The 15,272-nt window shown below is 42.0% G+C and overlaps 2 protein-coding genes across 2 annotated transcripts in view; one reads left to right on the plus strand and one right to left on the minus strand.

The window, feature by feature from the left end:
- LOC136938120 (GTPase IMAP family member 8-like) overlaps positions 1-15,272 on the minus strand; it is a 261,770-nt gene that overhangs the window by 231,131 nt on the left and 15,367 nt on the right.
- Positions 7,937-9,922, plus strand: hoxb1a (homeobox B1a). The gene is made up of 2 exons (XM_067232467.1): positions 7,937-8,576; positions 9,603-9,922. The coding sequence occupies exons 1-2, from the start codon at positions 7,937-7,939 to the stop codon at positions 9,920-9,922; spliced, it is 960 nt and encodes a 319-aa protein (XP_067088568.1).

The following is a 15,272-nucleotide window of genomic DNA, read 5'->3' on the forward strand; positions in this document are numbered from 1 at the left end:
CATATTTATTAATATGACAATTTTGTTTATTTAGACAAGGTAAAATATGGAGATTATATTTTACAAGGAGGAGTCGTTATTATTGGAGTCAATAACAAATAGAGAATGAAACTATAATTACAACCATGAAGTAGTCAAATGGAGAACAACAGATACACATTTGTTACAGTTTCTGTGTTCTCTGATTGTGCTGTGACATCATCGCGCTGAAAAGACAGGAAGTGAGCGATCTCTTCACAGCTGGTTTGAAGGCCAAGAGGATGGTGTTGAAAGACTTTAGGATGTTCCCCTTAACTATGGCTGCACATGTTTTTATGTTTGTGTAAACATTACTTTTGGGGCAACCATCAAACAACTACAAACTTGACACAGTTTGCATTAGATAGATAGAATCAGAATCAGAATCAGAAAGGGATTTATTCGCCATGAAAGTTTGCACAGACAAGGAATTTGCTTTGGCAGGAAGGTGCATACAATAAATATATACCTAAAATTTAAATATGTGGACTAACTATACTAAGGGTACATAAACTAGCAGTACTAAGTGGGATAAATATATAGATAGACTACTTTAGTGATCCCCAACAAGGAAATTAAAGTCTCTTCACAGCCAGGTACATACACAGTCACAATCCAATTACAAATTCAATAAAGATATCTAAAAAATAAAAAAGTGATCTTCATTTACACAATCAATCCTATCATCTCATTTTCACAAACTGAATGTGAAAGAAAATGAACAAGCGCCTGTTAGAGGCCATAATTTATATACAAAATGAACACTGTAGACCTGTAATAGATGACAGCACAAACTGGAGCGCTAGACGGCGGTCTCTGGTAATGCCGTCCACAGATCTGGTGACGTGTTGTCAGACCAGGTTCACAGTCGTGGGTAGCTAGTATTTTTGTAGCTGAGGTCCTTCGATTTTCATTTTTCTTGCCTAACATCTAATACCACAGTACTTCAACATGTCAGAAGAAAGCAGTTGAAAGAAGCTGTAACCAAAGTCAGGTTAACCATGATTACAATACCTGTGGTTTGGACTGAGTTGCATGCTGTGTTTGGTCCCTGTTGGGTCCCTTCTTGTGTTCCCAGGTGTCGATGCGGTGAGACAGCATCGGCTGACAGCCAGAGAACTTTTAGTCTTATCAGAGATGGTTCCTCACAGATAGGACCAATCTGATGTGGCAGTGAGTAGCCATCCAACATGACTGCCAAAACATGTCCTCGACCCCCGAAAGCAGACGCCCTTGAAATCTCACAGGTAAGGAGACGGCTTAATGTGTTAAGTGTAGTTTTGTCACACGTTTATGTGTGATTTAGCTTCACACTTCACACAAATTGCTTATCTGACTTGACTATGTATGTCAGTTGCAACTGCGCTGAGGTACGAGGGTTTGTGACCAGCGTAGAGATGGATTGGAACAGATTCTGGCCATCAGACCATGAAGAATGTTCTCTTGGACTAATAGCAGGGACTTGTTTTATCTTAGAATGAGTGATCCATGCTGTATGTGATGCAAAAGTATTCCCAGAGCGGCATTAGCATGTGTGTGTATGTGTGTGTGTGTGTATGTGTGTGTGTGAATGTGTGTGGTCTCACCAACACATGGTCATGTCAAACAGTGCCACCTTTGTAGTGACCCAGGAGGGCCTTCTCAATCAGCAACTCATACAGGATGTGACATCATAGAACACAGTCCCTCACATGGGCTTGCAACCAGACAACACCCTGCAGTCATGCCAACCGCCAACCACTCTCCTCTCCCAGGCCGAGACGTTTATGAACATTTGAAAGAACGGGATGGGATTAAGATGGCGTTCCTGCGATTAACCACATCCTACTCGTTCTTTTTTGGTGTGTTCAACTGAGGATTCGGTTGGCCCCGAGACAGGATGTTGTAGAGCCCAGGGCCTTGAGTCTATCTTGGCTGTACAGCCCTGGAGTTAAAGATAACTGTAAGGCTCTGGAGCTCAAACAGAACCCGGCACAGTAGATGACGACTACACACTGTTCCTGTTCTCCCTCTCGTCTCCTGTTCCGGGACCAGAGCTGCCCTGCACGGCGGAGAGGCTAATGTAATAGCCCTCCAACTCGGCAGTCGACAGGGAAATCTCTCCATCCCTGTCCACTATCACATTCCACGCTTTTCGGGAAGGACTGAGGCCCGCTTCCAGGAATGTGGTAATGGGTCACGTGACTTTTCTAAAAGCCTGAGCGCGCTCAGTGTTCCCCTGCATGCAGAGGAGGGATCCGATGACAAGGCTCTTAGAGCGTAGGCCGGCGACAATCCGTACACTTCACCAGTACAGCGATATGGAAGAGACAATAGTTTATCAAAATCAGTGGCTGTAGGTCTGAGAGGCAGGATGTGGCCTGTCCTCTCTCAGGAAGTGGGACTGAGTGACACTGGTTAAAGCCGAGACTTGCCTGGTCAAGTCTCCCTGTTGCCTAGAAACACTGGTAAACAAGGAAGTAGGAATGCAGTATGTGAGGCACTGTCTCGTTATTACAGGAATATACAGTGAGGTTCATTAAACATGGCATTAATCTGTCAGAGAGGACGCAACAATAGTTTGGGATGGTTCCATGCTCGCTGCATGGAGAGGTTAAGAAGAGGTCAATGGTTTTCACTGACAGTTAGAAACAACCATCTAAAAGGTTCTGCCACAATCCTAGTTTTTTAGAGATTGGGTTCACTATAACCCTGACGACTGCTGATAATTCACTACTAAGCAGTGGAGGATCTAAACCATTTTATCTTGAGGGGGGGGGGGTAGTTGTACTGTCAGAGGGGCCAGTTACATTAAACATGATTGTTGTTGTAGTTTTCTGGCATTTACAGGCAAAAAATATGTTTATAATTATTCAGACTCTACATTTAGGGGGGCCAGAAGGGGGTTAAAGCTTGTTGTCACAGGCCTCCCCCCCCCCCCCCCCCCCCCCCCCCAGAACTGCCCCTGCTACTAAGACATAACTTTCTCTGATGTATCGACATAGTGTGTGATAGCAGACATTGTGAAATGATAAACTATAGCTGTCAGCAGTGACTCATGCTTGCTGCATGAAACAATGATCTCAATGCTCTACCAATCGGACTACCAATATTAAGTCAATGCAAGCCATTGATTGCAAGAAATAAATAAGAAAGCTGAATGAATGGCTTAGTGCTTGTTTTGCTTTTAACATAGAGAGAGAGAGAGGGACAGACAGACAGACAAAGTGAGAAAGAGAGAGAGAGAGAGAGAGCGAGAGAGAGAGAGAGATAGAGAGAGAGAGAGAGAGAGAGAGAGAGAGAGAGAGAGAGAGAGAGAGAGAGAGAGAGAGAGAGAGAGAGAGAGAGAGAGAGAGAGAGAAAGAAAGAGAAAGAGAAAGAGAAAGAGAAAGAGAAAGAGAAAGAGAAAGAGAAAGAGAAAGAGAAAGAGAGACAGACAGACAGACAGAGACAGAGAGTATAGTGATCTTTTAAATACTATGTTGGGTGGCAGAAAGGCTGATTTGCATTTGTGGTCACAGGAAAATTATACAGCATTCCACTCGGAACCCACAACAATAAATATGATTTTGTTTATTTATGGTTATGGAACAATCTTGAATTGATGTTTGAGTCAAAGCAGAGCTTTGCAAATGTTTCTTTCCTTGTCAACTCACAGCCCTCCAGAGGTAGCTGGGGGTGGATCGCAATCCAGGCCCACAAGGGTCTGGCTGGCAACATCAATAGGCTTAGCCGCTCAAGTCTCAAACATTTGTGTTTACGCTAACGCAAATCACTGTTGGGTTTGCATACATATTTGCACGAAGCACTTACCAAATGTCAACTATATCTGGCAGAGGGGCTTGTGAGAACAGGGGTAGAGTAGAGGAAAAGGGTGGTGATGCCATGTTGAGAGACAACCATAAGAGAGACAAGCTTGCCCTCAAACAGATGAAGCGTCTTGTGCCTTACACCTAGCCTAGCATCTCAAATCTAGACCTGCTTTTGTTTTCATTTAGGAACAGCGATAAGGTCACCCTGCCCTTGAGTGTAGTTTCTCACCAGTATATTCATGTGACAAACAATCTAGGACTGGCTAACCCAGTAGATTTTTATTTTATTTTTAATAACTTAATTTAATTTCATCTTGCTAATAAATATGAAAACGTCATGTTGTTTGGATTATGGTCTGACATAAATAAAATGAAAAACATGAAATTCTTACACAGTTAGGCCAAAATGCATTTATTTAATGTTTATGGTTCTTGTCTGCTGAATGAGGAGGTAGGGACTAAAAGCAGCAACGAGCATTTTACGATGGACTAAGGACTGGTTCGAAACCGTCGTTATCTTACGATGGATTTAACGTGCCACGTGGGAGTAACAATGCTTTCGGGAAACGCATCTTCAAGATAACTTGGCACTAACGATTATCGTATGACGCACGCAGGCTAGTGCTTGGTAAACCTGGGCTGCGTTTCCCAATAACGATTGATCTTAGTTAAGAGTTAAGTTAAGAGTTATCTACGAGCAAAATAAGGAACGACCGTGATATTTTACGTGCGTTTCCCAAACATTCTCTTAAGAACGTTCGTACCTGTCTCTTAAGAACTAGCCTACTATAAAAGCTTCCCGGATGCGGAAATGTGATTGTTCTGTTGCAACTTCAAGACTTTTGTTAAGTAAACTTTAACCAAAAGAATTGAGTGCACAAAAAGTATTTAAGGTCGGTACAGAAAACGTTTATACCTATGGCTATACCATAATTATTATGATCTTTTTAATTAATATCCTATGGATACAAATAGTTCACATGATGTAACCATATGCATATAGCCTAGCAGGTGTCATTACAATCACCCTGATGCATTTATGAAATGCTTTTTATGAAACCATTTGATTAAAGACACGTGAAGCCTAGTTAAATGAAAAATATTCACGTTTCAGTTTAACTTTTGTAAAAAGTTTTTTTTGTAAAACCCTCCAAGTATGCTACTTTTGTAAAAACAAAAAACAGATAAACAACAACTAAATAACAAAAAATATATATACAATATAAATAATTAAACAAATTTTTTCATCTCGAATTATCTTTACGCATCCATGTAGCCTTTGGTTGGCCTACTGGTGTCTCCACTGAGTCTCTTTGCTTAAGATTTGACGACGGGAGTCAGGTGGCTGAGCGGGTAGGGAATCGGTCTAGTAATCAGAAGGTTGCCGGTTCGATTCCCCGCCAGGAAATGACGTTGTGTCCTTGGGCAAGGCACTTCACCCTACTTGCTTCGGGGGAATGTCCCTGTACTTACTGTAAGTCGCTCTGGATAAGAGCGTCTGCCAAATGACTAAATGTAAAATGCACTTAGCGATCCACGACTGATCGGGAGCTCTCGTTAATCTACGAGCATTCTAAAGAGCCTCTTTAGCTACGATGGCTTTGGGAAACGGCCCGTAAAACTAAGATCCGTCGTACGATGGATTCTACGATCAATTTAGGCTTGCGATGCTTTTGGAAAACGCAGCCCTGGCCTAAACCCAGTACCAAAAAGATAAAGTGGGTGCAAGTTTCCCAAAGCACTGCGTTGATCCACGTAAAAAAAGATAAAGTGGGTGCAAGTTTCCCAAAGCACTGCGTTGATCCACGTAAAACGCCAACTGGTATAAGAACATTAAAATGTTCTGTCTTCGATTTGGCTGACTGCGACAACTTTGTTTTTGAAATTGCACCCGCATCCTACCACTAGGGGGTTTGCGCAGTTGTGCTTTGAAACTAGCCTAATTATCATGTGCATGCCGTGCTATCCTGTATCTGTTTGCTAGCAGGATTCCCCAGAGTGGATTACATGTGGTAAATTGTAAAGAGGATGACAGTGATCAAAGGTTTCAATTCTAATCCCTACTCCACTTTGCATTTGAATTCGTCCTCAGATTCTCTTGTTACAGTTTGGAATGAGCTTCTGTTGCCTATGGTGATTTCACGAGTATTTGAAGCCAAACTGGCTACTATCCTATCCTTGTACTTAGTTTACTTTGTGATATTATGGTCGACCTTACGGAAATCATTTTACAATAAAATGTAAACAGAAAGTTTAATCGAATCATGGATTACTTGGTCAATAATGTCTACCAAAGGCAAACGATTCTGTCAAGGACTATGCTATAGGAAATAGGCTAAATGATAAATAATGTTTTTTTTGTGGCTCATACTCTTTTTTTCACATTGAAATGATTGGCAAGACGCGATAGTATTTTTCTAATTAAAATACACATTTCTTTAATTCAAACGTGAAGCTATTGGCTTTCTATGGCATTTACAGCAATCGGTCAATCTAAAAATGCGCATCGACCTACATGACAATGTGATTTTATCTGGAATAGCATATTGCCTATAGCTAAATATAAATTACATTTTATTCACACCTGTCCTCTAAATTACAAAATGTATTATTCTGCAAAAAAAATTAAAGATACGCGTGTATAAAATACACCTAAAAGAGCCTAATAAAACGGTGAAATATCTTTTGCAGGAAATCTTCTATTGAATGACACGTGGATATGTCAACTCCCCACAGAAGATAAGTAACCTTCATTTGAGAGGAGGCAGCTAAAAGCTTTGAGTACTCTTAAGATAGAAAAGATACCCTACCAGAACAAACAACAAACTAGTATAGGTCTGAACTTTTGGCCGCGCAACCACCCTTCTCCAAGCAGAGATGCGAGCCGAACAGTAAACATCCTGACAAGTTACAAATTACTGTGGGCGTCATATTGTTAACCTCTCTTGTCCAGCACGGAGTAATGAGCAAATATATTCTAGATTCCTCAGTCCCCATCCATTGCGCGTGGGCAGTTTCATGAAGAGGTAGAACTCCTTACCCTTTGTCACTACATTTAATAATTAGCCTTTCTCGTTTCCTCTTTTTGTCCACCCACGTTGACAGAAAGTTAGACATCTCAATCATTATATTTTCGATTTGGTTTAATGTTGATGGCCACCTTTTTCATTCAGTGTCACTAAGATTACGCCTCATTTTGTTTGAATTATGATCTGCCTAACATCAATAAAAACGTGAAGTCAGTTCGAAGTATGTCTCATTCAACAGAAAATGTAGCCTGTACAATGGACTACTCTACTATTCATGGAAGATATCCTGCCTTCCCTCGTGATGTGGGTTGCCAGAAGGCTTGCTGTCGGCCTAACCTAGTTTCTGTAACAGATCAGCTCATTAATTCAATTAGATTCGCCAATACAGATCCGGGACTGATCCAAAAAACATTACGTCAATTCAAGTGTTAAACGGATTCCATCCTCCCCAAAACTGATATGGGGCTCTCTATGGTCACAAACCATGTTTATGCACAGGACAAACATATCTAATGATATTATGCAATACAATGAAGGAGGTATTTCAGAATCCAGGACAGTCCCTACAGTAAGGCCAACTAGCTTGATTCACTATGTGTAATACGAATATGCTGTTTCCAGAACAAACCACCCCAGAAAGATATATGTTATCTACAATACAAAAAACAGAGAAAAGAGAGAAGCGAATGGGGGATGTAGCATTGTAGGAGAATATCCAAACTCTTTCTTTATTTCTCTGCCGGTCAGTAGAGCCTTTTTTCAGAGCGGCTTGACATGTACGTGCTGTTATCAGATTGATGGGCCAGTTTGATTGAAGTGGCTTTGTCATGCAAATGTCAGCCGCTTGATGGATGAGTGCGGTGCGCTGACAAACTTCTGGAGGTCCCCCTCACCATTGGCGCCGTGACGGCTCACGTCACCAGCAGCTGAGGTAAGAAAAGTGTTATAGGGAAAGCCCTGGGTGACTTGATCCGCGAGCTGAGCTCTTTCCTTTTTTCTCTCTCGATACCTTCCGCATGACAAACGGCCGAGAGGTTGCAGGGTAAGGAGGATTCCCCTTGAAACGCATGCAGGCTGGCCCTCCATCATCAATTGCGCATGGACAATTCCAGAATGAACTCTTTCCTTGAGTACTCAATTTGTAACCGTGGGACGAACGCCTACTCACCCAAGTCTGGATATCACCACTTGGATCATGGCTTTCCGGCCTCCTTTAACACGGGCTCCACCACAGCAACTGACAGCTATAACGGTGATGGACGGCTTTATGTCGGAGGCAGCGCGCAAGTCGCGGCATCCCAACATCAGCACCAGAGCAGCAGTTACGCGCATCCCATTCACCAGTCCCAGACGCACCATGCCAATATGGGAATCCCCTATGGCGGCACTGGAAACTCTGGGTATGGGACTCAAGCATGCGCGAACCCGGACTATGGACACCCTCAGTACTTCATAAACGAACAAGATGGGATGTACTATCAATCATCGGGCTTTTCCGCCTCAAATGTAGGCCCCAACTACGGATCCCTTGCAGGGACGTACTGCGGAACCCAAGGGGCCGTTCCCGCGGCCCAGTACCAGCACATTGGCAGTGAGGTACAAGACCACCAGCGGGGGTATTTGCAGAGCACCTATGTTGACATTTCAGCCTCCCAGGAGAGGGAAAAGGACACGGAGCAAACTCCACAAGGCAAGACGTTCGACTGGATGAAAGTGAAGAGGAACCCCCCTAAAACAGGTGAGTTGTGGGGCCTCAAGAAAACAATGGTCACAGTTGTATGAAAATGAACAGCGCAAGACCGGGGAAATGTATATGTTTTATGTGTGTGGAAACAGATTCAATCATGTCACCTGTTTCAGGTTGATTCTTCGATTATAGAGCCTAATGTTTAGATCTACGCCAAGGCATTCACAAGCGGTTCGTTTTGGTTACGAGAGCATAGACATTTAGGGAATGCCAGCCTTGCCTATCTTGGTTTATCTCTGATCCATAACACACTGGGAGTTTGGGGGGCTGGATTCTAGGTCAGTGTGATATCTCTGTCCAGACACGGCTCTGGTGACTCTGGCTGCGTGCATGCCTGACATGTTATTTTCTCCCCCGTCTGCTCGCTGGCTAATGCATCGAGCAGACGTGCTTTCATACGCCCTAGGAAGTGGCCCAACGCTGTTATCTTAAACTACTCCAAGGTTCTCATTTGGATTCATTCGTTTTTGTTGGCCCCTATTGTATTCCATGGGCCTTTCCTTCCTCGCTTATGCCCGTTTGGAAGTTGTGCCTAGATCTAGGTTTCAACCTCACTCGGGTGAGACCAGCCCCACTAGGCTAGGGTCATAAAACATCCAACCATAACAGTGCCAAAGGGAATATGGTTTTATACGTATCGTGTGCATTTATATCTACGCGGCTTGACTTTATTTTCATTGTGGGCTATGAGAAGCGCAGGAGATTGAGTCTTTAAACTAGCCTCTGAATAACATTTGAAGTGTATTTATTTAAGGGATTTGTGTCTAAATTGCTTCTCGGTCTCATTGTATTGCCTAGGCTACTTAAAATATGTGCATTTTGTTATCACTATTGTTGTTACACGATTTATGATGCTTTCTGAATTGTCCCTCTTTGTAAAATATATTCCACGAATTTGAAAACGAAACTGAAATGTGAAATGTAGAAATTAATGCTATTTTTTCCATAATTAAGAACCATTCCTTAATATCAACTATCAAACGCCATCTAATTAACCATCCTTCTCGTTTTTCACAGTCAAAGTTACAGACTATGGACTGGGACCCCAGAACACAATTCGCACCAACTTCACAACCAAACAGCTAACTGAGCTCGAGAAGGAATTCCACTTCAGCAAGTACCTCACGCGAGCAAGGCGCGTGGAGATTGCTGCCACTCTCGAGTTAAACGAGACCCAGGTGAAGATCTGGTTCCAGAACCGCCGGATGAAGCAGAAGAAGCGCGAGAAAGAAGGCCTTGCCCCGGCCTCAGCCACAGGCTCCTCCAAGGACCTGGATGACCACTCTGACCATTCCTCCTCCACGTCACCAGGCATGTCCCCTAACTCGGAAACATGATGGAGATCATTTACAAAAACTCAAGGCACTGAGATCGAATGGGGGAGGGGGCAAATGTATTCACCAGCAAAATATTCCTCCCGTATTATCGAATTGACTATTCCACTGTTTATGCGATATGTCTGTAACTGATGCCTATTTAAACATCTTTGATGTAATTTAACCTCAAGTAATTAGCCTACTTTGACATGCACACTCAGAAGACAGAAGGAAGCGGCTATGCACAACGTTTTTATTATCAAGCTAGACATTTGTTTTCACAATCTGGATATACAGGGTCTTCAGTCTCAATGCCTCTTAGGGGGGATGCACTTTTGGATGTTTACAAATCTCTAAGCGAGCCTTATAATACTGACAGGGAGCCTCTTGGCAAAACATTGTGATATTGTTGAACTTGCTTTTATTTTGTAGTAGTTTTGTAAGTTGTATGCGGTTGTTTCAATTTGTTAATGGCCTTTCAGGCGACATTACAGGCCCACGCAACTGCCTCCTGAGGCCGAAAGGGTTGCTGTATGAATGATTCCTTGCACTATAGGATCACAGGGTATTATACGAACAAGTTGAGTGAGTGTGTGTGTGTGTGTGTTAGGGTGTGAATAATTCAAACACAAGTTCATGGAGTAGGCAAATAGAACGAGATTTATTATGTATTGTAAACAAATCATTTTTTAGTAGTAAACTTATAAACGTATAAAGTCTTTAGAACATGAATCAAAATAGGCGAAGATGACGTGATCACAATGGCAAACCAACTTCAACTATCCGATGAAAGAAGAATATAGAACATATGAAATGTCATAACACAATTTACACCTGTAACAGTCAACCCAACTCGCAAACAAACAGTTGAATTAGACACGTGGAAGATTCAAATGTTGCCACCTTTATAGGAAAAGAAAGATACGTTTTAAAATGTGAATGTATATATGAACCTGTACTTTTTTTTTCTTTTTTTCATCATGCAGACGAACTAAGTTGTATTAGTTTGTCGGCTATGTATTTACTTGGAATAATTTTTCAATCGAAATGTTGTCTCTGAATCTACCTCAAATAAAAACGTATTTTACAAAACGTGTTATAGTTCAGATTTCTTTTAATAAATATAGGCTAGTTTATTTCCACGGTTTAGAAATGTTCTTGTTCGAATGCGAATTTTCATGGTGTAAAGACGAGGACAAAAGGGCTGTGTTTCAGCCAACAATCTTACCGCATATACTTTGGGGACCTGCCATGCATACTAATGAGTTATGGACCCCGTGCATTTCAATAGTTTCCTTGAATTGAGTACCCTCGATTTGACCTCAGCAGAACTCACAAAATGAGAAGGCCTGCAAGCCCAACACTGTTGTCTATGCACGCTGCGCATAGGGTGTGGAATGTTGCGTTGCATTCCGGGTGGTTCCCGTTGACCTTTTTACCTTTTGACGCCTCTGGGATATCTAAACATGTAAACAAACTCCCCTTCTCCTCAATCCCTCCCTGCCCAGTTCTCTCAGCGTCACTCTCCATGGCCTCTCAAACAATCCGGCCCAAACTCTAGGCCAATGCATTGTATCACATTTGCAGGAACACACCCCGATTGTTTGGAAAGGTGAAAAACCTGCATTCTTTAGAGTGCGATCTTGTTTGTCCATGTGTACTAAGGTGCAGCCGCCTGCAGTGGAGCCGTCAACAACTCATCCAGGGGACCTGACCCCAGGACCAGTAGCCTACGCAACAACAAAAAAGAAGAAGAAGAACAAAAATAAAGCGCTATCACTTTATGGGATTTTTTAAAATGTCTAACAATCCGATCGATAAACATTCACATCAACAGTATGCCATTGGAAATTCAAATGTAAAATCAAAGGTAGAATTACTATAGGCAAGGACGTTCCTTGCTAACCTTCTTCAAAGCAGCTGGTGTTCATTTTGTTCATGCTGGGCCGTTTGTACCGCCTCTTAGGAGCTTTGATCTGCGAGTGACCCATGCCAGTCATCGCAGTCACCACGTTCAGACTCATTCAGATACACGACAAGCTGGATGCACTGAGGATGTGCTGTGTAGACTTAAATACGACCTTTACAAGTTCATTGCTGAATCATACATTAATATTGTCCAACATCATTCCCCTCAAAAGTAGTCGATTCAAGGAACTTAGCTATAATATATACATTTTTATCGGCCTATTTAAAGTCAAAAGAACGTATCTTTCCCATGGCCAGGTGAAAGTATTCCAAATGAATAGACCTATTATAGGCTACTTTTTAAACTTTGCAAGTTGACGAGTAAATATTTTCCTAACCATAATCATGAACTCACGTCTAAACCTGCTGACATTTATGTTGTTAAGCCGGTATTCATTTTAATGGCAACTAGGCTTACTAAACAATTGAATTAGGCTATACTCCTGTAAACAACAATTTGGCCTATATTATCCAACTATTGATGCAGTTCTGATGCAGTTTTACTCGTTTGAATCCATACATGGTAGAAGTGACTGCTTCGTTATCTGTAAAGTGAAACGAGGTAACCGTTGAACTACTAACTATGCCCATAAATTTCTTTCATGAGCCCATGTCAGGCCCACAAACTCTCCCCAAATCCAAATACTCCATCAACGCTGCAAAACCCCTCTGTGAAACCCCAGCCTCCTGAACTTGAGATGAGTTATGGGATGAAAAACAGAAGTCAGGGGGTAACCCGATGAGTTCACCCTGAAAGAATCTCTACCCTCACCCCGCCTTCACCTCTCTTCCCATCTGTCCAAAATACGAGTCTCCTGTCTTTTCCTGGACGAGGAAGTAGCATCATGTCTAAATTTGCCATCCAATTATATCGCTTAAATTAGCTTCCTGACTTATACGACCCAGCTGGAACCTACAGGTGAACGGGGGAGTGGGATTTGGAGGGCGCGCTGACAAGGCGTGGAAGGCAAAGGGTGTGGCTTGGGGCTCTGGGGGGTCCAGAAAGGTTGAGGAAACGAGTTTGCCATAGTTTTTTCCTCAAGTCTTTCTCTCGTGGCCTCACCTCTTCTCCAAAGTTTACGCGAGCTTGACAGTTCCATTTCATCCCCTGACCCTCTGACGGACGGCTTCAATATTTACACAGGCGGATCGGTTTGCCTAGGCCCTGCCTCAAACAGCCCCGGACTGCCAGCCTCGCTCTCCCCAGGCCCAGGTTCACCCGGAGTTCAGACCCAAATTAATTCTCGAAAGGCGTGGGTCAGCCTGTCAGGAGCCGCGGATGAGCTTCCATCCCTCTCGCGGGGTCAACCACAGGTCTGCTGCGCGCTCCTCTCGCTCTCCAAGCGCGCGGCATGCCTGGAGCGGCACTTGAGGGGGCTCGCTTTGTCCTGCACGGATTCTATAGAATCTCACCGTTGTTTCTCTCGCATCTCTTTTCTCTTTCCTTTGATTCCATTTACAGAGTTCTGTACTGTAAATATTCATTTTGGGGTAGATAAAAGGCACAGCTTTTCAAACGAATGAGCAGCGAACCTGTTTCTACAAGTCTCTCTAGAGTTGTGTTGGCCTTCCCGTTGCCTGTAAAAAGGTCAGAGTTCGCTTCTCTGTTGAAAAGATCCATAAATGACTACAATGTCGTGTGACCATTCATCTATCTAATGTGACCAAGCATACAGTTCAAAAGACCTCAAAATGAAAAGCTTATATTTCTGCTGTTGGCTATAATCAAATATCTAAAATAACAGCCTATGATTTTTTTCTTTTTAACTAGTGGTAAAAAAGCAAAATGTTAACAAGAAACGAAATACCTCGGCCTGGCTGAATACAGCAGTTCCCGGGTAATGAATATGATAATGAAATTCGTTGCCAAATGTTGTAATTACCCTATTTATAACAAATGGGAAATTAAATATCAGTAAAAAAATGTTTTTTTACTATCTACCTTTTTTTATGAAGTTAAGTTTTTTTGTTGCAAAAACAATATTCTAGGCCGGTTCAATAATATTTTGGAACATAAGGTCATATATACGTTCAGTTACAATTTCTTAATATAAAGATTTACGGTTCTACATATTCTCTTTTCCCAAAGCATTCAGGTGCTAAAGATTATGAAATAAAACCATTTCTATCAAAGATAAAATGTACATATATCTGGGTATGTTTTCTTAATTAATGTGAATTATATGCCTAATCATATACTTGAATACCATTGTTTGATGTAAAAGCTCTCGAAAAACTCACAACAACATTAAATGACACAAATAAAGTATTTGGATGCATCATTATTATGTATTTATTAAGAATGAGTAGGCTAACATTGTCTTAAATGTATTTGCAGATATCAAGATGTACTCGTGTCACTATCTTAGTCTTTCCAGAAAACAATTGAAGAAACTTGATGGCGTCATTGGGAGTTCACACCGCTTCCAAGTCCATCTAATTACGCAAAGTCATTTGCAGAGCAGAGAAAGGCTATCACGGTGCTAAATACTATTTTGTACCAGGCCTGGAACCGTATTAGCAGATAGCCTACAGTATGTCCAAAATTGCTACCACATTAAAATAACAAGCTATGTCGTCTAATGTAACAATTTGGATGGAAATAATTAAGCTATCAGTCGTACCTGCAAACTACGTCAGCTAATCTACTTTGAGTGCTCCAAACTGTCTACTCCTGCTTCACATCACATTTTTTGGGGGAATTCAGACCAAAAGGTTATCAGTCCAGAATTCCTTAAGCGCACGAGAAGAAAAGCCAGAGAAAACATGAGGAAAGCAGAAACACTAATCGCTCGAGACGCGGCACACAATCTTATTAATTGTGTTGCATAGATTCTGTGCTCTCTATGACACGTCTGACGCCATTTATTGTAGATTTCTTTTTGATCTGTCCTTTGTTCTGTGTGATATTACATTCGATCAACGCGTCTTTAAATAACCCGTGTTCCTATATTTCATTGAAAGCGATATTAAAGGCCTTCTGTAATGGGTCACAAAAGGCACAGAATCAAAGTTTTCTGTGGACGTTAACTCGATCGATAGCACCTAAATTGACCTTTGGCCAGACTGTGTGACTTTAATGTCACCAGTCCCTCATGTTCATAACCCTGGTGATGTCATCCTGCAACTATTGAAACCAGTCCCCATGGTTTGAAGGGGATCTATGGTGTCATGATGACTAGATAAGTGAATGCTGGCTGTTGGGTCATCTCTAACCTTGCTGCAAAGTTATAGTCATTTCTGAGTCTGGGCAAGATGTGTTTCAAACTGGACCAGTGATCTGGGACGGACTCTACTTCCTAGAGTGATGAGCAGTCGTAGTTTGGATGCGGTCATTGGAAATAATAACACTCCTTGTATTATTTCCTTTAAAAAAATAAAATATACCACACAGAAGCCTAAT

Source organism: Osmerus mordax, chromosome 3 (assembly GCF_038355195.1).
Source record: "Osmerus mordax isolate fOsmMor3 chromosome 3, fOsmMor3.pri, whole genome shotgun sequence".
Classification (NCBI taxonomy): domain Eukaryota; kingdom Metazoa; phylum Chordata; class Actinopteri; order Osmeriformes; family Osmeridae; genus Osmerus; species Osmerus mordax.